Source organism: Nesoenas mayeri, assembly GCF_963082525.1.
Source record: "Nesoenas mayeri genome assembly, chromosome: Z".
Lineage (NCBI taxonomy): Eukaryota > Metazoa > Chordata > Aves > Columbiformes > Columbidae > Nesoenas > Nesoenas mayeri.
Genome location: NC_137542.1, coordinates 77,102,308 through 77,128,939, shown reverse-complemented (window position 1 = coordinate 77,128,939; position 26,632 = coordinate 77,102,308). Strand labels below are relative to the sequence as shown.

The 26,632-nt window shown below is 44.8% G+C and overlaps 2 protein-coding genes across 4 annotated transcripts; one reads left to right on the top strand and one right to left on the bottom strand.

The window, feature by feature from the left end:
• The first annotated feature begins 4,890 nt into the window (after positions 1–4,890).
• Positions 4,891–16,845, top strand: CCDC68 (coiled-coil domain containing 68). Of its 3 annotated transcripts, XM_080362803.1 has the most exons (11): positions 4,891–4,930; positions 5,089–5,234; positions 11,962–12,104; positions 12,490–12,618; positions 13,317–13,442; positions 13,600–13,728; positions 14,506–14,588; positions 15,305–15,410; positions 15,987–16,070; positions 16,216–16,292; positions 16,494–16,845. In XM_080362803.1, exons 3-11 carry the CDS (start codon positions 11,985–11,987, stop codon positions 16,567–16,569), a joined length of 930 nt encoding a protein of 309 aa, XP_080218929.1. In that variant the 5' UTR covers positions 4,891–4,930; positions 5,089–5,234; positions 11,962–11,984; the 3' UTR covers positions 16,570–16,845. The 3 variants fall into 3 exon arrangements, with proteins under 3 accessions (XP_080218929.1, XP_080218928.1, XP_080218927.1); XM_080362802.1 differs by lacking the exons at positions 4,891–4,930; positions 5,089–5,234 and adding an exon at positions 8,984–9,063 and having other exon boundaries at positions 12,493–12,618; XM_080362801.1 differs by lacking the exons at positions 4,891–4,930; positions 5,089–5,234 and adding an exon at positions 8,984–9,063.
• A 4,388-nt stretch (positions 16,846–21,233) lies between these two features.
• On the bottom strand, positions 21,234–25,820 carry RAB27B (RAB27B, member RAS oncogene family; the record flags this gene model as incomplete). The annotated part of the gene is made up of 5 exons (XM_080362620.1): positions 21,234–21,423; positions 22,422–22,545; positions 22,939–23,042; positions 24,604–24,689; positions 25,668–25,820. 5 exons carry the CDS (start codon positions 25,818–25,820, stop codon positions 21,234–21,236), a joined length of 657 nt encoding a protein of 218 aa, XP_080218746.1.
• Positions 25,821–26,632: the final 812 nt, after the last annotated feature.

Below are 26,632 nucleotides of genomic sequence, written 5' to 3'. Positions count from 1 at the left end.
TTGTGTTGGAGAGAGGAATTCCAACATGTCAACATGGTCCATGAGCCATGTGTTCCAGCCCTGAGTCACACTTTGGGCTTCTTTTGGGTCTTTTGGATCTGAGGGGCGTTTGCTTCGAGTCGTTGATCCATGAATGGATGCAGAGCACCCAAATCCTGCTTTTCCATCTTGTCCTATTTCTGGAGGGCACCCACAGGCAGACCAGGGAGTGGGTAGAGAAAAATAACGGGAAAGAGCAAAGATGGAAGATGCTATGGGGGTGCAAGCAGGATAGGGGAGAATAAAAGGGTAGATTAATGAACCAGAAGGTGAGAAAATAAAAGCAGGCTAAGGTTAGGAAAACCATCCTTAAATTTCCTATAGCGTTGTTCATAATGTCTGTCTTCTTTTCCTCTTCTTTCCAATCAAAAGTGACAAGAAAAGCTGATATCTGAGGCTGCCAGCGGCACGGGTGGGTCTGCACCCCACAAATTGGGTCGATGAATTTGAGGCTGGTAGATCTATCCTTACTCACATGGCATTGTAAAGAAGTGGGGTGAGAAGAGGGCACGAGTGGGGGGTGCAGGTAAATGAGCAGAAATGGGGGTAATGACACGAGTGGTGGGTGCAGGTAAATGAGCAGAGATGGGGGTGACAGACACCCACCATCCCTTCCAAAATTCAGGCATGTTTTGGAGTCTCCTGCTCAAACTGAGCAATACATGTAACGAAATTGTTGCCTATCGCGTATTACACCGTCAGAAACGGCATCTGTTCTCCAGCTCCTCTTGTCTTTACAAACAAACCATGGAGGAAGAATGAGAAGACGGAGCTTTTATTAGCTTGTTTCTTTGTTGGGAATCTGTAAACCAAAATGCTTTGATTTGCAGAACATCTGACGCGGGAACGTATTGGTCGGCGTTGTCTTTTTCAGGTATGGATGCGTTTCTTCAATTTTGGAAAGCTCCCTTAGTTTCTTGGGTTTTTGTGCCCTTTTGACAAATGGAGAAACTTAAAAGAATAATTAACATCTGTGGTTGGATTTAAGGAATAAAAGAGCCTTGAAAATGAGTATTCACAGAATAATGCCATTGTGTAGGGGAAAAAAGATGAATGAAATGTTTCATCTGGCAGCTCAATGTAATTATTTGAGCTAAAATATGGAGACCAGGCAAAGACTTACTCTCCTTTTACCTAAAAATGAGGTAAAAATAGCAATGAAGTAACGAGCATGGGCCCCGACCCACAAAAACCCGACACATGTGCTCCCATTATGGCTGTGAAATGCGGGCGAGCGCTCCTGTTGGTTGAGTCATGAAGATACTCGAGTGTGTGGGGAGCACAGCATCCCCAGCCCAAGGGGACAATGTTCAAGCACATTAATTAAAAATTAATTAGATGTTTTAACTAGGATGACAACAGCAATACTACCGTGTAACCTCCCAAGTTAAATAGTCAAGGCTTAAATAATTCTATAAATGTTACGACAACAACCCCCCTAAGGGTTTGGTCAAAGGTCCCTTGAAGCCCTTTAGTTCTACCAGTTATTTTGGGGGATTCTTTGTTTTGTCCCAGTCTGGTTTCGCAAGTGGAGCAGCACAGGATGAGTTGGGCACCCAGCACCCACCGGGACCTCGGCCACATCTCCTCCCTCGCACCTTCAGCCTTTCACCAGGGGGTTAAAAGCAGGAGATGAAGATCTCCAGGAATGGCAGGTGTCACCCTGTCACCTCCTCCTGCCCCGTGCTCCGGTGACAATGGTGTCACCTCCCGGAGGGAAACTCCTCACTAATTGCAGGGCCCATCCATCCTTCTCCCACGCATCTCCGCGGCGAGGCTGGGACATGAGCAACCAGTGTGGCTCCCCAACGATGGGTGTCACAAGAACGTGCATTGACCTCATTGATGCTCCTAGAGCTCAGAACTCCAAAAACACGGGTGGAAACAGGACCATTTGTCACCTGTTTACAGCATCTTGCTCTGCCTTGGCGAGAGGAGAACGGCAATTGACCCTGTTCCTTACCAAGTTTTCACGTCATATGCGCAAGAATCAATAACCTCATCTCTTCCAGTTCGTGGGGGTCCAATCCTTATATTCCTGATGAATGAGCAAAAATCAACAAAAACCCCAGGTGCTGCAACATCTTTGGTTCCAAGTGTTTCACCTTGTCATCTCCTTCCTTATCTATTGTATTAAAGAAGAACACGGAACCACAGAATCATTTTGGTTGGAAAAGACCCTCAAGATCATCAAGACCAGCTGTTAACCCAACACCGGCACTACCCCACGTCCCCAAGAGCCTCATCTACATGTCTTTTAAAGAAGTATTAAAGTGAATAATAGCACACCTTGGGTCCTTAGGCTTTGCGAGGTGACACTGGGTTTGCAGAAGAAGGGTGATTCAGGCGGCAAAACGCCTTGGGGTGAGCTGAGCATCTGCCCTGCGCAATGACACGTCAGGATGTGGGCTGGGACCGAGCAAGGCTTGAGTCATCGAACGCTGCTGGGGCTTCACCGCTGAGACATCGGGGCTGTTTCTTTTCCAGTGAGAGGCCAGGAGGATTTTATCACATCGCTTCTGCCATGCCATGCCTAGGAGACAAAATCTGCTGCGGCGCAAAGAGCCGTGAGCAGCGCTATCGCTTCTCGAATGGAAGTGGCACATTTTCCAAACTGTTAGAACAGAAACCCCAAATTTATCACTGTCTGTCATTTTTCAATATGTTTCTTTGGAAGCCTCGCTTTTCTGATGAGGAGAATCATTATAATTTAGCTCCAGTAACTTGGGGCTCCATTTTCAGTTAACAGATTGTTTATCAAAACGCAGACCCAGAGCAGCAGCTGTGGGATGGGGAGACGGAGATTGACGCGGATGATGGACCAGTCCTGGGGGAAGGAGCCCAACAGACGGCAATTTAATGACTTATCTCCAAACACAAGTGATCGATTCACCGAGCCCACTCAAGCAAGGCGGCACCGAGCGGCTGGGTTTGGAGAACTCATTATTCGTGCGTATTTACTGTGCGGCGAGAAGAGACACCTTTGGGTAGAAACTCAGCCTATAATGGACTTTGCAGAATTCAATTTGCTAGGCCTGTTTTTATTTTAAGATTCAAGAATTCCTGCTAAGACACTAAGTGCATCACCAGTCGGATCACTAAAATCATCATGGGTTCATTAAAATCCCAATTACCTGCACGTGTGTAGGTGTGTGGAGGCTCCTGAAGCCCATGGTGCTCTGTACCCACCCAGTGATGCCCCAGCCCCTGGACCATTGCTTGTGGCAGTAAATCAACAGCCAAAATCCAGCCCCACTGATACCAAAGTGCCCCCCGACTGGTGATTTTTAACCCTTTGCTGGGAGCAAAAGGCTTTGCATGGAGAGATTTTCAATTTTTTAAGTTGATTCTCACCCTTGTGTCTAGATGGTAAGAACGACGTGTCGCTCATATACATCTCATTTCCACCCTATGTGGCAAGCCTATCAAAATAAATGTAAGTACTATAAAAACACACAGAAATTATATTTTTAAACAGCTTTCTAACTGCGTTTCTGCACGTTTTTTTGAGCAGTTTTCTCATTTTCCATCTGACATTTACTGGCACCGCGTTTCCTGGCATGAGGACTCGAAACATAATGCCAAGGGATGAAGGCAAATGAGTTCCAAGCAGCGAAAAGATGCGGATATACAAAGGACCACCCAGAAAACAACATCAGTAATGGAGTTTCAATGCAGTAATTCCCAACGTATGGACTACGGAGGTGGTGAGTAAGGGCGCAGATCTGTGTTGTAATCGTGCTGGGTTTTACAGTTGGATACTTGATGATATAATTGCTTGAAAAAGTGAGTAATAGTGCAACAGGGATTCATGTTGATCTACTGTCCTGGCCCCAGGGAAGTAATATGATAGGGGATGGTGCTGGAGACTGTAGATGTCTGAGATAAGTCTCTAAATGATGTGACTGACTCATCCCTGATGCAGCGAGTTGCTCTGGGGTTGTAACGATGATGTCATCTTCCCACACCTGGATCTGCCAGGTCTACCCCACATCATCACCCTCGCACCCGCCGGCTCCCGAACCACTCCTGGGCACGCTCTTCAGGCACATGATTAATACTCAAGTAAATGAGATGTTTTCCTATCCTGTGAGGCAAGAAAATGCCTCAGAGCCAAAGCTATGAAAAGAATTAGGTGTCCCATCTAAGTGCTGCTTTAAGAAACCCAAAGTGTGAATGTGTATCCTCGATTGAGTAAGCCCAGACATTTCTCCTGGTAGATCTCCAGGTCAATTGTATTATAGAGTTGTAAAGCGGTTTGGGTTGGAAGGGACCTCCAAAGCTCATCTAGGCCCATGGGTAAGGACATCTTCTACTAGACTAGGTTGCTCCAAGCCCCGTCCAACCTGCCCTTGGACACTCCAGGGATGGGGCATCCACAGCTTCTCTGGGCAGCCTGTTCCAGTGTCTCACCGCCCTCATGGTGAGGACTTTCTTCCTTAGATCCCACCTCGATCTCCCCTCTTTCAGTTTAAATTCATCACCCTTGTCTTATCACGACATGCACTTGTCCCAAGTCCCTCTCCAGCTTTCTCGTAGGTCCCTTTAGGAACTGAGGGCTGCTCTAAGGTCTCTGGAGCATTCTCCTCTCCAGGCTGGACAACCCCAGGTCTCTCAGCCCATCTCCATGGGGAATTTGCTGCTGAGCACGTGGCTGCTCCTGCCCCACTAGACCTCCCAGTCATGTCCCAGCTCCATCAGCACGTCAGGATCAGGCCCTGCCCTGTTTATCTCACCCACAAGAGCTCCTTGGGCGTATCTGCTGGGCCAGGGCCAGCTGGAAGCACCTCCAGAAGGTGACATAAATGGGATATAAACGCACAGGCAGCGTCCCCTAAGTCTTGTGTTGAATTGGGGTCAAACCCACATGTTACAACTCATTTACTCCAAGGTAACTCTGTGCACAAGGGTTGAGGCTGTGGGTTCCTCCAGGCTGCAAAGTGATGGGGTCTGATCATCTGATGCTCTTCTGGGCTGAAGTTTCTTGCTACAGATTATGCAGCCTAAGGCTGTGAAAGCAAATTCAAATATTTCCTGTATTTCCTGCAGCTGAGGATAACACCACGCCATGCAGATCCGAGAAGATGTATATTTTTGTGTGCTCCACCACATTCTTGAGGGGAAAAAGGTCTGGAGGATGAGAAAACCATGACTTTAAACCCAGAATGGAAGAAGACAGCTTCATTTGTTAGCAGGTAAGAGAACATCACTGACTCATTTATCATCCCGAGTGTTGACACAGGCAGGAAAATGTGTCTTGGATCTTCTTCTTCAGCACCAGACCATGAAAATAGTGATTTTCTAAGAGCAATCGCGTATGACGATCAAGAAAACAGCGGTGGCTGAGCTTTCCTGGTCCATAGGGCGCAGCAGAGCTGGGTGGAAACAGTGAGTCACCATTTCCAGACCTCACTTTCCTCATCACTACGGGCAGAAAATTAGCACTAATTTTATAGCAGCTGGGTGTAAACATAACCATAGTGGTCCACATCAGGTTCTTCCTGACTCCTTTACATTTTTTTGGTCTCTAATCCCCATTTCTGGGGGGATCTCCATGGCCAGTGTAACTTCATTAGTTGGTTCATCTCCACTCGATAAATAACATCAGCCAATGTCGATATAAACTGGATAATTATACAGGACGACTGAGAACGGCACATAAAGTTTGGTAGGATAATTTAGTACTGACAGAGCCCACAAACCCTGCCAATAACCACCCCTCGTTTTAATTACAGTGGAGCAAGTTTTATAGGGAGAGCATTTTGTTGGAACAAATGATTTATGGGGGGAAAAAAAACATGACAAGCTCTTTGGTTCACAAGCTCTTCTGTACGTATGAAACTAAAGGAACGAATTCCAAGCTTCGGTTTCTATTTAATTAATTCAAATTAGTGGTTGGGTAGACCCGACACAATATTTATTTCGTTTTCAAATAGCAAATATTGTGAGAGGACCTATTTAGTCAGGCACTCCCTAGTCTTGCTTAGATGCTTTTAAAATGTCTCTATAAACTGCAGGAAGAGCGAGGGCTTCATTTTCCTGCTAATGTTGTGTTTTCAGCCTCGGCAAGATAAGCAAAACTCTTTATTCTTGCCCAAACTCCTCATGCAACAAAACTCTTATCTTAAAAAGACATTGACAGGAACAGTTAACACACTGTATAATTAAAGCAATAAATTAATTACCAGGCTTCCCTGGTGACTATTAAACACTTGAGGCAAAAAGAGCTGTCTTTGGCTCCTCGTTGAAGGATTAGTGCTGTTTAGTTCGAACATTAGCTGGAATTAGGTGACTTTCTCGGGTGCAAACGCGAAGCCACCGACCCCTTCATGTCTGCTTTTCTGAGGCAGCTCTGCTAATGTGCGTCGCTTCAGCTTCGGGATGTTCCCTATGACATCCCTCCACTTTTGGGGTGATTTTACTGGTTGTAAGGAGGATTTTAAGCCGGCAGCTGCGGGGGGATTTTAATGGTAGGGAAATGGCTGGAAGCCCCGTGAGAACCCGTGTGCGTGGCCACGCGGGGTGTTTGGCATCTGGGTCCTGCTGGTGACTCAGCAGACGAATGACTCACCGTATTTATGGAGCTGCAGGGCTTGTCAGAGCAAAAACCTCCTCTGACATCTTTGTCTGGAAAGCCCAACCTTCGGTCTTTGTTGAAACACCTTCTCTCAGGGTTACAAGCGGAAAAGGTTCTCAAAGCCACCACTGAAAGGTTGTTTATGCAGTTGCTTGGAGGAACTTGGAGTCTCCAATTAGTAAAGCTTCACTTTAAATGTATTTCCATGTTTTCCATGGTTTCTGGGGAGCAGGGAACCAGATGGGGATGCCATGGTGGGTAGGATGTGTGGCAACGTTTCTTCACGTTCTATTCAACAGGCTTTAGGCCAGAGCACCGAATTTGCAAATAAACTTAATGCTTGACTCAGCAAAACGTAACCGAAGTTCTGAGGGAAAACCTATAGCCATATATTAACATTTCCATTTTCTTTTTGTGAGCTTGTGGATATAACTGCAAAAAATGCGATGTTTGCATAATAATATGAAATGGTTGCGTGATTGAGCAAGCCATGGGAGTTGAGTTGCCATACATAGGCTGAGCTTAGAGTGTATTCTATAAAAACCTCGGTGCTGGATCAAAACAGGATGCTGCAGCGAGGAGGAGCGACGATCCCGGGCTGAATCGCTCGCCCACGTTACCCGGGTTCGTTAACCTCCGCTGCCACGCGGGTGTTACACGTGTCTAGGACTCCGGTTAGGCCAAGTCTAAGCTCTCTTGCAATAAAACCCGAGACATGCAGCCTGTTGACTGCAGAACGTGTCGCTGTGCTGGAGCAAGGGACGAGATCCTGGGACAAGCTCCTTCAGCATCGCATCCATCGCCTCCCATGGATTTCCCCTTTGAGAGGTGCCACAATAACCCCGCAAAGCACCAAATCTGACACCCTCAGAGGTTTCGCGCGGCAAAACGGAGTTTGCAAACCGTTCCAAACGTGGCTTTAAAGATGCATTAAGTCGCATTTTGCTTTGCCTCCCTGAAGCAATAAATGCCAATGAACCCCCAGCCTGCATTCAGCCCTCCTGGGCTGCAGAGAACACCTGGAGCCCATCGAGGAGACTCTTAGTCCCAGGAATGTGTTAAAGATTAACCTTAGTTAGCTATTCTCAGTTGAGCTGATAACAGGAAAAATCACCCCCTGGGCCTCTTGCTTTGGAGGTTTCAGAGCTGCTGTTGCCAAGAAGGAACCGGACACAGGCAGGTGAGGCTGGGACCCAAACTTGGTGCTGCCGATCCCACGTTTGCTCCGGGAACAGCACCTGAATTTGCAATTCCATCCCCAAGACTTTGCGTTTTCATCCTCCAGGCTCTTTGCTTCTGGGGGGGGGGGCGGGGTGAGAAATGGGTGGTGTATTTTTATATATATATATATATATATATATATTTTCCCATTTCTAGTTAATAAGCAAATTATTTTACGCTCCAACAGAAACCTGTTAAGATGCAGGATTCATACAGGTCACCTAGGAGCATCACAGGGACCTCAGCAGGGCAATTCAGCCCCCAAGGCCTCTGGGCACCTATAGCCAGGTCCCTATAGGAGTGCACCTATAGCAGGGCACATACAGGTGTGCAGCCCATGGGCAAAATCGCCTTCAGATGCAAAATGTTGATTGGAAAAAAGAAGAGAGCTCAACTTGATATATTTATGGGGGTTATGTGATTGGGATATAGATCTTAAAGGAGCAGACTTGCCAATCGGGACTTTCCTGTTTGTCAGAGAGTTTACTACACACTTTTACCTGCGGATTCTCTGTTTTAGCCTCTTTCCCAGGATGTCTGCAGTTTTCTCAGCCATATTTCCATCAATACTTTGCCTTAAAGCCCTTTTCTTCAAGGCAGCTGCTTTCCCAGGCCTCATTTTTTAGCGGTATATTTGCCGTATTTTACCTGTATATTTGCCACCTTTTCAGCAGTCCGGTTACCGTATTTTCCCTGTATATTCACCACATTTTGTGCTGTATATTTACTGTATTTTCCCTGTATGTTCGCCACCTTTTCAGCAGTATGGTTACCATATTTCACCTGTATATTCACCACCTTTTCAGCGGTACATGTACCATTTTTCACCCGTATATTCACCACCTTCACAGCGGTACGTTTACCATATTTTACCTGTATATTCTCCATCTTTTAAGAGGTACCTGTATATTATCCATATTTTAGCAGTAAAATTACTGTGTTTTCCCTGTATATTTGCCACCTTTTCAGCGGTACGTTTACCACATTTTCCCTGTATATTCTCCACCTTTTCAGTGATACGGTTACCGTACTTTCACCTGTATATTCGCCACCTTCTCAGCCGGGGCGTGGCCGCAGGTGGGGGCGTGGCTGCGGGTGGGGGCGTGGCCGGGGGCGTGGCCGCAGGTGCGGGCGGGCCCGGGCTGGGTCGGTCCGGCACGGGTCGGTTCCCCTGTGCCGGGGTCCCCGGAGCGAAGCTGCCGGTCCCATGTCCGCTCCCTCCCAAGGTGAGTCCGGGCTCGGGGGCTCCGGGGACAGCGCGTTGTTCCCTGGGGGGCGGTGACACCTCTTCCCTCACCCCGGTGGCCCCTAAAACACCATCCCGGGAGCTGCTGCGACCCCCCAGCTTTGGGACTGAGCTGCTGGGTCTCAGCTCCCTGTGACCCCAAGTGTTTGTTCAGCATTTCCCCCATATTAGCCCCTCCAAAACCTGACCAATCCCCGTCCCTTGAGCGACCTTTGGCACCAACTGCCACATGTTTTTAATAAACCATCACCCATTTTTTCCCTGTCCCGTATCCCTTCCTTAATTAAGGAGCCTGTATAAAGCCAAAAGCGAATTATTCTTTGCGGTTTGTGCCGATGCCGCCCGGATGAGCGAATGTCTCGTAGCCGCAGGTCTGGGGGTTGTTTGCAAAGTGATTTCTGGCTCCGAACTGTTGCGGTGCTGTTAGTCACCGCTTATCTGATGTTCTCCCTCGGCTTCCGTGCGGGGGGGACAATATAAAATAGGTGCATTTTTGCCTGGGGAGAGGCGGTGGTGTTGATATGTGCTTTGCGTATTCGTTAAACCTTTTCTTTTAAACATTTGTGAGAACAATGGTAACAAATAAACCGCTTTTCTATGCATGTGCCCAGGCACTAGAAAGTGAATGAATATTATATAAACTATGGGAAGAGCGCGGTGTTTATTTACCTCTTTATGACCAAGCCTGTAATAACATAAAGATTGTTTTATGTTGAAAGTTCCTCCAAATAACGTTATTCTGGATCATTTGGGCTGTTCCTTATATAAGTGAGGGTGGTGCTTTCCTGCTTGGTGTGTCCTGGATTCTGGTGTGAGCTTTAGGGCAAGTGACCGTCATCAGTAGGAGCAGAGATGTGCTTTTATAGTCCTAAAAATGTGGAATATCTAGAAAAGGTCGCTCACTCTTAAGCAACCTGATTTTCCTCCGTGTCCGGAACAGCCCAGCTCGGACGGGCAGGGATGTGGCATCTGCTGATGCTCCCGCTTCCAGAATGCACCTCATTATGATTTTATTAAGAAAATGAGCTAATTAAGAAAGGTGCCAGCCCAAGTGACCTTCCTGGCGCTGCGGGCAAGGAGCCCAAAGCCTTTGAATTTGGTATTGTCAAATTAACGCCTTTCAAAACGGGATATTGTCCTAAGTGGTGTGGGAGCTTTGCAAAGCGCAACCGCTTTTGGCGGAGATTTTTTTTGCCCATCCACACCCTCCCCGCCCCTTAAGTGGCTTCATTATCCCTCTGTGTAAAGCTTAATTGGTTGCAGGCATTAATAAGGAGCTTGTGTGCCGTGTGTTTGCAGCCCAGCAGCTGGCAATGGGGGTTTTGCAGTGCGGCTGACACTGGATGTCACCCTTGCACAGCGCAAACCCAGCAAAGGGGCTCGGGGCTTGATTCTCTCTACGAGAAAAAGAAATCATGGCTTGGCTCTCATCTGACCCTCATATAGCTTTGAAAAATCATTATTATTATTATTATTCCTGAGAGTTACGGTGTCACCCGAGCTTTGTGCTGCTACTCGTGTCTAAGCAGGACAGGGATAAACCTCTGGAACCCAGTTAAAACCAGTTCTGCACTGGGAAGGCTGAATTGAGCAGAATTACTGTGCGCGGCATAGTCGGGTTTGGTTTAGGAGCTTCGCAGACAGGTGGCAAAAGCTTTGGGGTTTGACTTAAACTGCAGAAAAGTGGGAGTTATTCCCTTATTTTCTGCATGGGATCTCTGGCTGCAAGTTGGCTGGAATAATGGAGCGTTGGGGTGCAGGATGCTGGTCCAAAGTTACTGAAACATTTAGGGAAAATAAATGAATATAAGTGTATATACGATACGTGATATATGTATGATACGATACGTGATATATGTATGATACGATACGTGATATATATATATATGATACGATACGTGATATATATATGTATGATACGATACGTGGTATATGTATGATACGATACGTGATACATATATGATACGATATGTGATATATATATATATGATACGATACGTGATATATATATGTATGATATGATACGTGATACATATATGATATGATACGTGATATATATATATGATACGATACGTGATATATATATGTATGATGTGATACGTATATGCTACGATACGTGAGATATATATATATATATGATACGATACGTGATATCTATATGATACGTGATATATCATATACATATTATTAGGTAATATATAATATACAATATATAATAACAACATAATATATATTATATATATTATCTATAATACATATTGTATATTATATATGATACATTATGTTTTATATAATTATATATGATAATCTATAATATATCATGAATATATAAAGAAGTAATTATATATAATTAATTAATATATTTTTATATAATATAATATAGTATTATATATAGATCCTATATATAATATATATAATGTATATTATTATATATTATATAATATTATTATAATTATATATAGTCCTATATATTATATAATATATAATCCTATATATTATATATTATATTTATTATATATAATATTATATATATTATGTATTATAAATATAATATACAGGATTATATATAATATAATAATACAATTTAATATATAATATAATATAATATAATATAATATAATATAATATAATATAATATAATGTATTATATATTTATATACATTTTATATATTGATGTATTTCTATATATTTTATATATATATATAATATATAATGAATATGTCTCATTGCAAAAATACCAAGCAGGTGTCTGCGTTCTTTTTAAAGTGGTCCCTAACATTTAGTGCTTTGAGCTGGTGATTCCTGCTTGTCCCCGGGGTTGAAATGGAAGGAAACGGGCTCAACTGAAAGGTACTAAAAAGCCCCTTTTCTGTTGCAGAGCCAAGACCCGCGCGGATCGTGATGACGACGCTGCTGCTGACGGAGCAGGTCAGCCGGCAGGACCGCGGCGCCGAGGGGGAGCTCGTCCTGTACGGCTCCTCCTGCTCCCAGCTCACCCAGGAGGCCGAATACGTCAAAAAGGTATTTCCGTGCTCTTTCCAATACCTGAAATACTCTGGAGTTGTCGCTTCCCTGAACGCCGGAGGAACAGCAGGAAGCACGGAGCTTAGTTAATGATATACCTTTTCCTTATATTGTTCTCCCATGAGAGGTGTTGTGAGCAATGAAACAGCCCAGTCCATCTCATATCTCATTTCTTCACTCTCAGCAACGCACAGAGGCCGTTTTACCCCGTACCAAAAGAGCGCCGTGGGGTGGGAGACAGGAGGATGCGATGGGGATAATTAACAAATAATCAATCACGGAAAGCTCTTTTTCACAAAGCGGCTGAGTCTTGTCGAGCCAGCTCCATCGCCTGAGCTGTTTCTCTTATTATTTTTAAAATATATCTAAATGTTTCCCGGAGCAGGTGCCGGGGGAGGCGCCGGAGCCGCGCTGCAGCCGCTGGAACCGCAGCCCCGTGGCCACGACGCTGAAGGAAACGGAGGAGCAGCTGCTGCTGGTGAGCAGGGAGAACCAAGTGCTGAAGATCAAGGTGCGTTTTGGGGTGGGTTTGGAGGGTTTTGGACAAATTCCCGTGCCTTGCAACCTAGTTACTTAGAGTTGTGTCCTGGCTGCTGCAACCTGGTGCTTGCTCAATGCATTTGTTTTTGACAAGGGTGAATACTGATATTTATTTTGTATAGAGGGCTTATTCAGCATGTGGTTACAACCTCATTTTTTAAAGCACTATATAGATGTAGATGTAGATATAGATGTAGATTAGATATAGATGTAGATTAGATATAGATGTAGATGTAGATATAGATGTAGATTAGATATAGACGTAGATGTAGATGTAGATGTAGATATAGATGTAGATATAAATATAGATGATATAGATGTAGATGTAGATATAGATGTAGATGTAGATATAGATGTAGATGTAGATATAGATGATATAGATGTAGATGTAGATATAGATGATATAGATGTAGATGTAGATATAGATGTAGATATAAATATAGATGATATAGATGTAGATGTAGATATAGATGTAGATGTAGATGATATAGATATAGATGTAGATATAGATGTAGATATAGATGATATAGATGTAGATGTAGATGATATAGATATAGATGTAGATATAGATGTAGATATAGATGATATAGATGTAGATGTAGATGATATAGATATAGATGTAGATATAGATGTAGATATAGATATAGAGAGTACAATTGCTCTTTGCAGCTGGAAGCCACAAGAGAAGCGGGTGTACAAGCTCTCAGATCTGCCTCCCAAAAGCTGTATGAGAATTACCAGGCGCGCTCGGAACAGCTGAAAAAAAGCCACGAGGATGAGAAGCAGCAAATCCAGGTACAAATCTCCCCCCATGTGGCCGTCTTCAGGATCATAATATTTCTCCTGGGTTTGCGCTGCAAACTTTGATTTAGGAGAAGTAGCATTGGCTCGAAATCCCTTGAGCCCCATCTCTGTCCGTCCCAACAAACCCCAATTAACTCCGTTGTTGCAGACCCACAATCTCCAGCACGAAGCGAAGCTCCAGCAAAGCTCCCAAAACAGCGCCCGCCTCGCCGAAAGCGTCAGGGACAGATGCAGCCGCATCGCGGAGATGGAGACGCGCGTGCGGAGGATGCAGGAGGTACGGCTGTCCATCTGTCTGTGTGTCCGTCCATCCTGGAAGTGGGCGAGGAATTTATTGTGTTCGGTTGCTGTTTCACCTTGAAGTGAAAATGTCGCCATCCCAGTGGTAAAACTGCTCATTTTACCCTCAGATATTGGAAAATGTGTTGGAAATGGTGGGCAGGCAAATGGTGGCTGTGAATGTAGTTTGGTGGTGGTAGTGGAGCTGCAAAAAGCAATAGAACCACGCGTGGGATTTTCTAATGTACGTAGGAATCGCTCCTATAGAAATGCCATTTTTAACATCAGTTTTTCCTGTCCTGGGATAACTATGAGGTTAATGAATAGATGCCGCCCCATCACATGCGGGTGATTTTTCTGAAGCTGAGAGCTTTGTCCGGACTTCTATTCAGATTTGTCCCTCTGCAGACAAGCTTGTGAGGGTGGATGTATGGCCACCCTCAATCAGTTCCATTATGGCCAATCGATTAATCAATATGGTCATCCAGGAGGTCAGCTCCATCAATTATGGCCAATGTAGCAGTAATACGGTGTTCCCTGCACAGATGCTCATTATTTTGGTCATTAAGTAAAAGCGAGAAGTGCAATTTTAACACAATATGGACTTTGCTGTAGTAAATTGCTACAGTCACCCCTTTTGGATTCAATTTCAGAGGTCAGACCAGTTTGTACCTACAGCAGATGTTGCTGTAGGTGGTTGTTGGGGAATTCTGTTTGCAGAATTGTCACCAAATGGTAGGAAGCATATTATAACTTTTCTATTTGGTTTCTTTAGGAAAAGCAAACCCTGATAGAGAAGAAGACGTCATTTGAAAAGACGCTTCACCAGATGATGGCGAGGAATGAAGACAGCAAACGGTAACTCAATGCATGTGATATAAAGTGCTTTTCTTTCTTTCTAGGGGGTTATTCCACATAAACTACCAGCGAATCTTTTCCTTCTGTTAGTGAGATTACTCTTGATGACAGCAAGTGGGTCAAATAGTGATTTACCGTGATTTCTTGAAGATGTTGATGTCCTGCAGCTCTTAGATGTTGATTCCACTTGAATTCCTAGTGCTTTGAGAGGAAATGGTCTCAAGTTGCACTGGGGAGGTTTAATTTGGATATCGGGAAACATTTATTCATGGAAAGGGTTGTTGGGCATCGGAACAGGCTGCCCAGGGCAGTGCTGGAGTCACCATCCCTGGAGGGGTTGAAAATGCACACAGATGAGGTTCTCAGGACATGGGGCAGTGCTGGGGGTGGGTTAATGGTTGGACTTGATCTTAAAGGACTTTTCCAACCAAAATGATTCTATGTTTGCTTCCACCTTGCCTGCACTAATTGCACTGTTCTTGCTTGAATTCGACGCTGCTTTGGTGATGTTGTGTGTGAGGTAGAAATGCAATGGCCTTCATTATTGTGAATTTATTTATTGACAGCTAGTAAGGGAGGTCCTACAAGGCAAAACGTATCTCAGACTATGGTTTTATTTGTTCTGCTTTATGTTGTGCTGTATGAATTAGAGTTATTTATCTTCACCAGCAATGTGGGTGGGTGAAGGATCCAGACTGACCCTGCTCTGCCCGCAGGTGCCGGGATGTCGAGCAGCAGATTGTCACCCTGCGGGAGCAGATCTGTCACCTGCAGCGCCTCATCCAGGCCCAGCAGCACGGCCTGCGCACCGTCATCCAGGAGGTCAGCGCCACCAGTTATGGCCCATCGGTTAAGCAATATGGTCATCTAGGAGGTCAGCTCAATCGGTTATGGCCAATTGGTTAAGCAATATGGTCATCCAGATCAGCTCAATTGGTTATGGCCCATTGGTTAAGCAACATGGTCATCGAGGAGGTCAGCTCGATCGGTTATGGCCAATCAGTTAAGCAACATGGTCACCAAGGAGGTCAACCGATGGGCCATAACCAATCGAGTTGACCTCCTCGATGACCATGTTGCTTAAACAATGGGCCATAACCAATTGAGCTAAGCAACATGGTCATGGAGGAGGTCAGCTCCATCAGTTATGGCCAATTGGTTAACCAATATGGTCATCCAGGAGGTCAGCTTCATCAATATGGTACATCAATTAATCAATATGGTCATCCAGGAGGTCAGCTCAGTCAATTATGGCAAATCCATTAATCAACATGGTCAAAGAGCAGGGACTTGACTGGTCTGCACTTACCCTGTTGTCATTATACCCTCAGCTCTGTGTTTTTTCTCGACACGGAGATGTTTTAGATGTTGTTTAAGGTTTGATTTCCTACCCTTCAGGCAGAGGAACTGAACAAGGAACTCAAAAGCCAAGATAAAAGGATAGAGGACCTGACCGAGAAGCTGACTGCACTGGAAGCACAGGTGAAGCTGCAAAGTACAAAATTGAAAAGAAACACAAAAATATCCACCCAAACCCCCCAAAAACCTTTGTGGAGGAGCAGCTGCTTGTCTGCTCCATTATGCTGAGTGGGGTTTGGTTTATTTTTTAACTTCTTTTTCCTTGCAGAATAAAGAACTGAAAGACAGAGTGGAGTTCTGGTCTGGAAAGCCCAAGACTATGGTTTCCAAAGGCGTCTGGACAGAGTGAGTACCTGGAGACACATGAACAACCACCGGTGTCCCCATGGGGCTCTGAGGCCTTAGTTCATCCTGCACAGACGATCGTGATAAAGGAGAGGAAAAACATAAGCTCTGCTGCAAACCAGAGCCCAAGATACAAACCTCGGGGGGGGGTTAAGCCTAGCTTGGTGTGTCTGAGCGATCTCCACCTTCTGTGCTTTGCAGTGCCCCGCGCCACTCGGGAGCCTTCGGAGTGTCCCCTTACGGGCTGCTCACCCGGCTACGGCAGCAGGAGAGCTGAACAAACACCTGCATCTTTGTCCCTGACCTTTGCGAGGACTTTTCCTGCGTGTTACAACCTCTTGGTTGCAAGAATAAACCTGCAACTAAGGCAAGAGCTGGTGAAAGAGATGGTGAGATGGCCATGCCTGGGGGTGGCGCATCCCTGGTGCAGCACAACGGGGCTCCCCCTGCCCAGACTGAAACAGAGACTCAGTTTAACCCAACTCACCTTTAGGTAAGACTATAAAATAAACCTTTGGCTGCCTGGCATGTTGGTACAGTCGCACTTCGCCACCCGCGGTTGTAGGATGATGGGGCGCTGAGGTCCGGTGTTGTGGCACATCTTGGGAGCCAAACAAAGCAAAGCAGCGCTGCTGAAAGAAGGCGTAAAGGCGCAAAGTTTCGGTTTGTTCCTTTTCTTATCTGACTTTAGATATATGACTCATACACGGGATTAACTTGGCGATTGTGTGGTCACACTCACCTGAGCCCTATTCTGGAGGGTGAGCTCTGTCAATGGACCCATTTCCCCGCGGGGTGAAGTCGGGGTGCCAGGCGTGTTTTCCTATCATTTCCAGTGCTGAAAACTCATGGCAAAGCCGCTGTTTCCTCCCCAAACCAGCCTAGAGACAGCACTGAAAAATATCCTTTTATTCTGAAAATACCAGTGCAGAAACCGAGGCACAGGCTACATTCCTCAGCTGGATGACGCGACCCCAGACACCGGTGAAGCTGGTGACAGGAGGTTTAGAAGCCACAGGTACTTGGGTACAACAAAGGGACAGGAACAAGCATCAAAGGGCATCTCTAATTTAAAAAAAGAGACTATTTGTATTCAAGATACAGTTTCAATCACGCTCAGAGCACAGATCTGTTAAGACGAACATAAAACATGCTCACGGGTGGCGTAACAGAAGGAAACACCAAAAAGGTCATTGCTACAGGATCTTAGTGTGAAAGAGACCTTGGGAGAACCAAAAAACCCCATTTAACTTCCATAAGTAAGTTGAGCAGAATACAACAGGCGGCTTCTAATCTACAGTTTGTCCACCAAGCCCTATTGCACGATGCGGATGGACAATTTTAGGGTCTATTTGCTAACGTTATGTTTTAACTAGGTAACCATACGGACCAAAAGCACATAGCAAAGAATCATCTCCCCTGTCACCTTCAACTAGTTTAGCTAGAAATAATAATTAATAATAAATTAGAAGCAGATCTGCCCAGCATCAAAGAGTCAACAGCATCCTCTGGAAAAAACAAACCCAAACTTATCCTATAGGGGTGTGGGGGGGGATTTTTGGGGAGGGATAATCAATATGCTGTGGGTTTCTCTTTAAAGGTGCCTCAAGCCAGGTCTCCCAGCACTCAGGTAGAAAACTATTCCTTTTTACAGCTGCTTCTCCTCCTATTTGTAAGATCAGAGCATGGTCTGAAACTCCTACGCAACTTTTAACGAAGTTTCTTATATGATCCGATCCTTTAACATATAAATATGTGTATGACAACCCTTCACATATTTAGGCTGAGAAAGGAGGATTTGTGGTTGCCTGAGCACAGCAAACTGATCCCAGATAAAAATAGTTCGTAAAATTAAAGCTTAAATGATTGTCAAGAGTAAAATACACCATGTGCCACACTCTGTGTCAGGCATTTCTAACACATATTGCTACACATTAACTCCTAGAGAGCATCTGCTTAAGCCTCCAAAAGCATTGAAGAATAGTCATTAATACTTTCCTGGCCATGTGCAGTTGATGGAATAATTTTCTTCAGGGCTGGGTAATACTTAAAACAACAAGAAGCAACTCATTCACATCTCTATGTTCATGGAGTAGGTACTTTGTGGAGCCTTAATTTTTATACCATTTTAGCTCTACTTGGTTGGCCTGACAGCAGCTCCTCATTTCACACGCACTCCAGACCCGATTCGGCCGAGCACTAATACACAAGTAACTTCTCCAACTGGGTTCTCTGGTAAATATCAAAGGGTGTTTCTCTTACCTACAGCATTTTGTCTTTAGTATCGCGTACAAAAGGTTTTGGCACCAGCGCTCCAAGGTGAAGGCAGCAGAGGATGCGCCAATGCCCACGAGCAGCAATGGCAGGTCAAAGCGTCCTCGCTCCTCCGAGTATGAACCCAGGAGCTGAACTCACCAAATACGAAAGGAGCAGCACCACCAGGCTTTGGCAAAGCAAATACTTAACAAGCGAAAGGCTGGAGAACAAGAGGCGCTGAGATCACCGCGGTGCCACCGAGGTTTTGAGGCCACGTTCTTACATTCGCGCTTAGAAGCGGGAGGACAAATATACCTGGAGAGCGGGAAGAAGGACAAGAAGTGGCTGGATTGAAATTGAAGACAAAGCCCCTCAGGGTTAAAATACCTGCACTGACATTGCACTTTTAGCATCACCCTGGATAAAGCATCCCAGGCTCTTCTCTCTCTGATGCAGGATATCCAGCAGGCTTCTTAACGGGCTGCATTTGTCCTCAAATGCAAACGTTCGAAGACGTAGCATCAAATTTTGCAAGAGCGGAATCTGGATTCAAGTTCTAGTGGGATGGGAAGCAATTTTTAGTAAGAGATTATTAACTTTCCTTGCAAAAAATGAGATAATCTGATGAACAACAGAGCTGTCAGTAGCCACTGAGAATCACTTCTCATGTTCCTCTTAATTTAATAACTAAGCCACCTACCAGGAAAAGAAACACATTGAAACTCCTCTTCCTTCCCTCCAAACAAAGCTTTGGTGCAAAAACCCTTTGGGATAATAGATTCATATACATTCATAGATTTCTTCCTATTAAAAAGCACAGAATAAGGATCCATTTCTTGCATTAGCAAGTATATAAATACAAACTAAGCAATGGCTTTTTTACTACAGTCATTTCTGTCGTTCCTGAACCAAACTCAGTGGCGAGGTGGAGAAACCTTCCTCCAGACCAGACTGCATCAGGTACCACCGCTGTATATTTGATTTTGAAGTTATTAGTATTCTAAGAGCGCTAATTACAGCAGGTGGAGAGAGAAATACAAGCAATGGAGCTTTGAGCACCAGCTCATTCTATGCTACATATTACAAAGCAACGCAACCTGGGTTCAAAGAGAACCCTGAACTTCCAGTGTACGTAGCCAAATACCAACTTACATTCTAGCGCTCTACTTCCATCTTCTGCCCGGGAAAACAACCACACCATCTTTTCCACCTATAAAAGGAGCTACACAATATCTAACTGTATAGCAGACACCCTATAGAGCCTATAAGTCGAGGCTCTCACTTGTAGCATCTTTACAAGCCAGATTTCTGGCACAGCAGCACAGCCCTTTGGTTACTCCCCCAACGGCTCCACGGATGCACCATCTACCCCGTTACCGCGCCAAATGCGCCAGCAAACAGCCTTCGAGGAGCCGCCCATAAAACCTGCTGGTTTTCCAGTAAATTCCCCACTTGTGGGAGGCATGGAGACGTTTCTGAGCTCCCAAAGGTTGCAGTTTGGAGGCAAGCAAGGCTGAAAACATTGAAATACAGCAAAGTCTGCAATCTCGCCAACCCAACCAATTTAACTTGATGTGTCAAGCGATCTGTTCCCCCTCCAAGTGATTTTAAAGCAGCTTAAAGCACAATAAGCACAACTAGACCTTTAACTACCACCTGTATACAACCAGAACGGTTATTCTACAAAAAAAGGACAGGGTAGACTCATAAATATACTGTCACTTGGTTTAGAAAACAATCTATACTTATAAATATACTATTTTTTCTCTCTTTCCTGTATTTGCTTGCGATAAGAATAAATCTTTGCCATTGCCCCTTTGGCACAGCGGAGTTTCCACAGCTCAAACAGCCACGAGTTCTTCCCTACATCCCACCTGCGATACGCATAGAGAAAATAAAGCATCATTTCCTCACGTTGAGGAGGGGAGAATAGTTATAACTAATGGCAAGAAAGTGTTTAATAAAATAGAGTTTCTCTCTGTCCTCACAGTCTCTTCTTTATCAGCTGTCCCTGCAGCATCACAATCCCTCTCCATCCTTTTTCCCCGTAACATTCCAATCCCTGCTTGGATTTTTGGCAACACAAGCGACGCTGCACAATTCCCTGATAAGTCCTTTTAAACTGAAACACATTAATTCACCCCAAAAAGCCAAAGCACGCACACCACCCAATGTCTCAGCGATTCAGGCCGGATTCGCAGCACCGCTTACTCTGACATCCTAATAGACCACAGAAAACCGCCTTAGAAAACACACGCTCCCTGATGCAGATTAAGACTTAGAAAGAAACAGGATTCTGTGGAAAAACGGCACAGGTCTAGAAAACCACCCACCTCCATTTTAACATCGACACCCTGTGTATGCAGACAAGATTCCCTCTTCTTTTAAAAAAATAAAGCTACTTTCCTCTATTCAATATCCTGATCACCTGAAAATGAAAGATGAGGGCTGGGGGGAGCGGGGAGGAGGAGGCGGGAGGGTTCGCCACGATGGCACCACATCGGGAAGAATCATTTCAGCGCGAGAGCCCGGCGGCGACACGACTTCCCTCGGGCCCCAGTTCTTTGGAGGAAACCGCGCGATGCCAATAAAACAAGGTAACTCGGCTCCCACGCGCGGCATTTGGTGGTAGATCGGCCGCGGGATGAAGCGTTCCCGTTGGTTCTCCCAGTTCCAAGGCGCTATTTAGCAGGCGCATCTCTTCTCCTCCGCTTTGGCCGAATCCAGCTTGGCGGAGCCGGCGCCGTTGGCCGCGTCGGCGCTGGGCGGCTTGTCCACGCACTGCTCCATGCGCTTCATGATCAAGTCCAGCAGCGTGGCCACGGCGTTCTCCACGTGCTGCCCGGTCGCGGCGCTCGTCTCGAAGTACGGGATGCTACGGAGAAAGGAAAAGCTTTACCGGAGGGACTTTTAGGCCAACCAAGACTTGAGTCTTTGCTCTACCTGTGGTGCGGTGACCAGGGGTGGGTTTGGTGGCAATAAAGTGAACGGGGCTGAGTTTTGCTTTGTGTGGTCTCTATTGGGCAGAACCCAAACTCAAATGTGTCCTGGCATTTTGAGCTTGATAACATGGTCACATCAGCACAAATCCCCTTAAATCCACAATATTGTCCCCTTTTTCAGAAGACAAGGTTACAAATTGTTTCGGCAATGAAATTTGGCACAAACTAATTTCTCCTTACTTGGCTGCAGACAACTCTTTAATAATCTCTTAGTGTTTTTAAGTCTGATTTGCTTATTACTCCCCCCAGTTTCACAAGCCCAATTCTCTCTGAACATCCCTCACTGTCCAATATGGGCAACTAAGGAAAAAAATACACCTTCTTTTTGCCCAAGGAATTATTTACTGACTACATTACGCAGCCATTTTTTGTGGTTAGTAATGGAAATAAATACAGAAGGCTCACTAGAATAAGAAAAAAGCCATTAACGGCTTTATTATCTACAGGGAAAACCAAATAAACTCAGTGCTGCTTAGAACTTGACCAAAATCCACAGGTGTCTACGATTCCAAACTAACTAGAAATCAAGTTATAAATACTGTTAGTTATTTAGTTCATGGCACTGACTGTGCAGCTGCCTTTGGTATTTTGTCCTGAACTCTCAGGACAAGCCAAAAATGGAGTTTTCTAGTAAGAATGTTTTATTTCAGCCTTATTTCCCATGGATTTGGGCCAAACTACTAGAACAGGGTGTTTTGTTCTACCTGTTTCCTACTCAAGCAGGTTGACGTGAAAGCGTGACAAGCTGCATTTCACTATCAGTGTGATACCGCAATGCCCACAAATCTTGGACTTTATGAGTGTTTTGCTCAAGTATCACCAACTACACTTAGTTACAGCCTCAATTTACCTTCTGTCATTATTTACTCACCCGTATTTGTCTGCCAGGTCCTTTGCTTGCCTTTCGTTTACCTCCCTTTGGTCTGATAAATCAGCTTTATTACCAATTAAGACGATATCTGGATTCTCACAATATGCGTTGGCTTGCAGCTGACCTGGAAGCAAAGATCAAAAGGAGATAAGAGAACGCTGGAAGCGCCTTGGAGACCAAGACTGTTGACAAAATCATTCCAAATGAATTAATTCAATCAATTCTTGCTCCCCGCCTCGAAATATCCTCAACTAACCACATGCCAAACACATTTCCTTGGGTGCTTTCAAGCCGAACCCTCGAATTATCAAGATTATCGGGATTATTAGGATTATCAAGAATATGCCCAACACAGTCTATCGTGCAAAATAAGAGCACGTATCATCCAATTTGATGAAGCCCTCACCCCGAATTAGACACATTAGACAAAACCCCTTCTTTGAGCATTCTCCAGCTCACAAACACATGGAGCCTGGCAGCCCAAAATACACAAGTCAAGCGCTAAAGTTAGACTTACTCATCCAGTTCCTGACATTTAAGAAGCTCTGCTGGCTGGTGAGATCGAACATGAGTAAAAAGCCCATGGCGTCTCTGAAGAACGCGGTGGTGAGGCTTCGGAATCTGAGGGTGGGAGAGGAAAGACAACGCGGCTCTATTAACATCATATAGAGCGAGGCTTTGTTGAACTAAGTTTTAGCAGACGCACGTTCCCTCGGAAGTAAACTCAACATTAATTATTGACTTTAATTTTAGCTCTGATGCATCAACGCTCATGAATCAGTGTGTTAGTAATCGACCCGAGGAAGTTTATACACGAGAATATAAGCGCGGTCAGTGACTAATCTATTAGTTCAAATTCTGCCTGATTGAATCAACAGCAAAGCAGAGAAGGGTTGGGTGAGAGAAAAAACATATCTTGATATTTTATGCCACAAATCCATGCAAATTTAAAAGAAAAAAGTGCTTTCTTGAGCTGACTTGTAGGGTTTAAGGTAAAAAGGGTGCCCCTCACTTTCTAAGAGCAAAACCAGTGTATGTAACTAGGTAGGGGAAGCTTGAGGAAGCAGAACACACACTCCTCCCTTTAGGGAAATAACAGGATGAAATTCAATAGCCACAAGTCAAGAAGGTCTTTGGGAAGAACAAACAACTGCGCACGGAGAAGATGGGAGCAAGTGATTAAATAATCCTGCAAAGGAGGGTTCTGGGCAGTCGCGCTGCAAAAAGGAAAATTAAAGCCATGTCCTGGTTTGGTTAAAAACCAAGTTTCTCTTGTAGTGAATTTGCCTGTCAGCTAAAGCTTCATATCAGCTGCATTTTCTTGGAGAATCAGATACGTGTTTTGGTAAACTGAGCAATGGAATGCAAACTTATTGATAAGCACAGATTCACATCTGGCGAGAGGGGCAACAAGAAACAGGTGACCGAGGAACTGACCAACTGTGTCTAACACCCCACTCACGTGAATACTTCATCTAAAAGTGGGAGATCATGAGGATCTCATCCCTTTTTCCTTCCTTTTCCCTTTTCCTGATGGCCAACATTAGGAGAGGACCTTGCGAGTTGTCCCTGCGAACCGAGGCCAGTGACACACTGAATCCAGCTCCGGGTGGCTGCGGAGTCCAGTCCAGGACTTCAGCTACCAGCTCTGCAATTGCTGAGACTTTCCAGATTGGTTTTGTATATTTTATATGATTTTCTCTATTTTATCAGCAGCATTTTTCCAACTCTCTTCTCTCCGTCCTCCTTTCCCTTCCGATGGCCTGTGCTTAGCGGGAAGGGGGGAGTGGGGGTTAACAATACATCTGCCACTGTTTCTTGTCACCTCGCAATCAAAACCCTCGACAAGCCATTGCAGTATTGCTGCTTAAAGCGGAATAACCTGAAGGCTTCATCCAAATTAATCAGAACCTGCCTTACCCAAAAATGTGAACTACAAGCACAAGGCACTTAGGTAGGTTCTATGGTATCTTCCAGAGCTTAGGAAGGTATTATAAACCCAATATTAACTAATAACCCGCGTGTGCAGGCACGAGGCGGGGAGCACATCACCCTCGGTTCTTCCAGTCTTGTTTTCTGAGCTCCTCTGATCACGGCATCACAAAAACTGGGTTTTCCACCTGAAAATACCCCAAAAAGCAAAAGACTTTGGGGTGTTTGGCACGGAGCTGAAGGTGGTTACCTTTCCTGGCCGGCCGTGTCCCAGAGCTGCAGATGGACCTTGAAGGCCTTTCCTGGAGATCCATTTGGTCCCTGGCGGTTGTACACCTACCAAGAGAGGTACAGATCACACCCAAACCCCCAAAACCTCCTACTTTGCGCCAGCAATGAGTTATAAGTTCTGCCCTTTAGTAAAAGGCAACTCTGGCCTCTCAAACCACTTCAGAGGCTGCTCATAATGATGTTTAAAAACCCCGGAGCCACATGAAACGCCCGGGAAAGTTGCACTTTGAAGATAATTTGGTCATGTTTAGGACGTTAAATTAGATCCTAATTCTTTAAAGCTTGGCCTAGCACGCTGTGTTCTGTGTCATGGCTGTACAGTGGATTAACTACTATTCTAAAAAGCTATTTTTTCTTCATTAACTTCTGTGGGGCACTAATGACTTCCTCCCCAACTGCATATTCATGATGCTTAAAGGAATCACAGCACCTTTTGCTGGGGCTCAATTCCTTATTAAACAGCAACAGGGTGTAAATCAGCTGTTGTGAAAAATCAATGGATCAACCGCACCAAGTGTGCAAATTAAATATTACATGTGTGATCAACATGGTATCTCACAGAGTCATTTTTTAATGTGACTTTTATGTACCAGAACAACATATTTAACCTTTGGGATCTCTTTCTTACAAGATAATTTATTAGACCTTTAAGTCATTCCAAGGCTGGTAAGTCCATGTAAGATGTAGTTTCTCCTGCACTTATAAACTATCTTACCCCAAAATGTCAAGAGTGGAAAATCAGTGATTAGTAATTATTCGACTCAGGTGATGAGCTGGTGGAAGCTCCTTGTGCTTTGCTTGTTCATTTAATAAACTCAGCTGAAGCTTCTGTGCTGCTTAAGTGTCTGTTTTTTCTATTTAAACTCTATACTTGGGCCCCTTAATCCAGCGTTCATAATTAAGCCAAAAACTAGCCCAGACAACCCATTATCACAATCTAAACCCGCAGGAAGAGAAGCAATATTACATCAAATGCGTTTGCAGCACAAATGAATAGAAAAGATGAGACACGAGACAACTCACCACTCGTTTTTCCCGAAAGTCTATCCCTACCGTCGTGATGAATTTGGGATTAAACTTGTTATCGGTGTATCTGTACAGGAACGTTGTTTTCCCGACCCCAGAGTCTCCGAGGGCCAGGAGTTTGATCAGATAATCGTAGTCTCCATCAGTCATAGTGCTAAGCTTGAGGAACCTATGGAAAGAGGAGAAAACAAGGAGGTATGAAACCCAGGGTTAAATCCTTCTGCTCCAAGTCATTATTATGAGCTTGAAGAAAATCGGTAGTGAAGAAACAGGCGTACAAAAGGAAACTCGGACACAACAGGGGCCGTTCGCAGGGTTCAAGTTCTAACTAGCATCACATTAAATTATCACAGCTATGGATTCTTATCTTGAAAGAATCATAGAATGTCCTTGGTTGGAAGGGACCCATAAGGATCAATCCAACTCCCAAATTCACACTATAGGTTTGAAGGTGTCGTCCAAGCGCTTCTTGAAAAATACTCAATACATCAAATATATCGCTTCTTGAAATAAGCTGCTCGAGCAGAGCATCTTCCAAGCCCGACACCCTTTGACCAAGCAGGTTCTTAACTCTTTTGTATTACCCTAAACGTCAAGGTCTCGTGATTGTGTTGACTTTGTTACGAAGCTCCAGAGGGGAAGGAAAGGGGCTGCATGCAAGAAATACATCCACAAAGTATTGGTTTGCGTGTATGAAACCCGGAATCCTATGAACCACCACCCGGTTTCCACCCTTGTTTCTCAACGTGATTTAAGCCTTCTCTTTTCTCCCTGTTAATCCTCGGCGTATAGCAAAATCCGCTCCATTCGGAGCCTAATTATTGTGGTCTCCGGGCAGGAGACCCCGGGCCGTATCCCATTCACAACCCCGCCGCTTGTTGCCACACAAGCCCTTCATTTCCATCAGAATTCAAATCTAACTTGGGGAGCGTTTCAATTAGCGAGTCCTGACCCGCTGTGAC

What these genes read in the sequence shown, in the direction of transcription:
- CCDC68 (XM_080362801.1), top strand. An exon ending in ACCAAGTGCTGAAGATCAAG is followed by an intron (nt 12,619 to 13,316) that starts GTGCGTTTTGGG and finishes TGCTCTTTGCAG; the next exon opens with CTGGAAGCCACAAGAGAAGC. An exon ending in TGCGCACCGTCATCCAGGAG is followed by an intron (nt 15,411 to 15,986) that starts GTCAGCGCCACC and finishes CCTACCCTTCAG; the next exon opens with GCAGAGGAACTGAACAAGGA.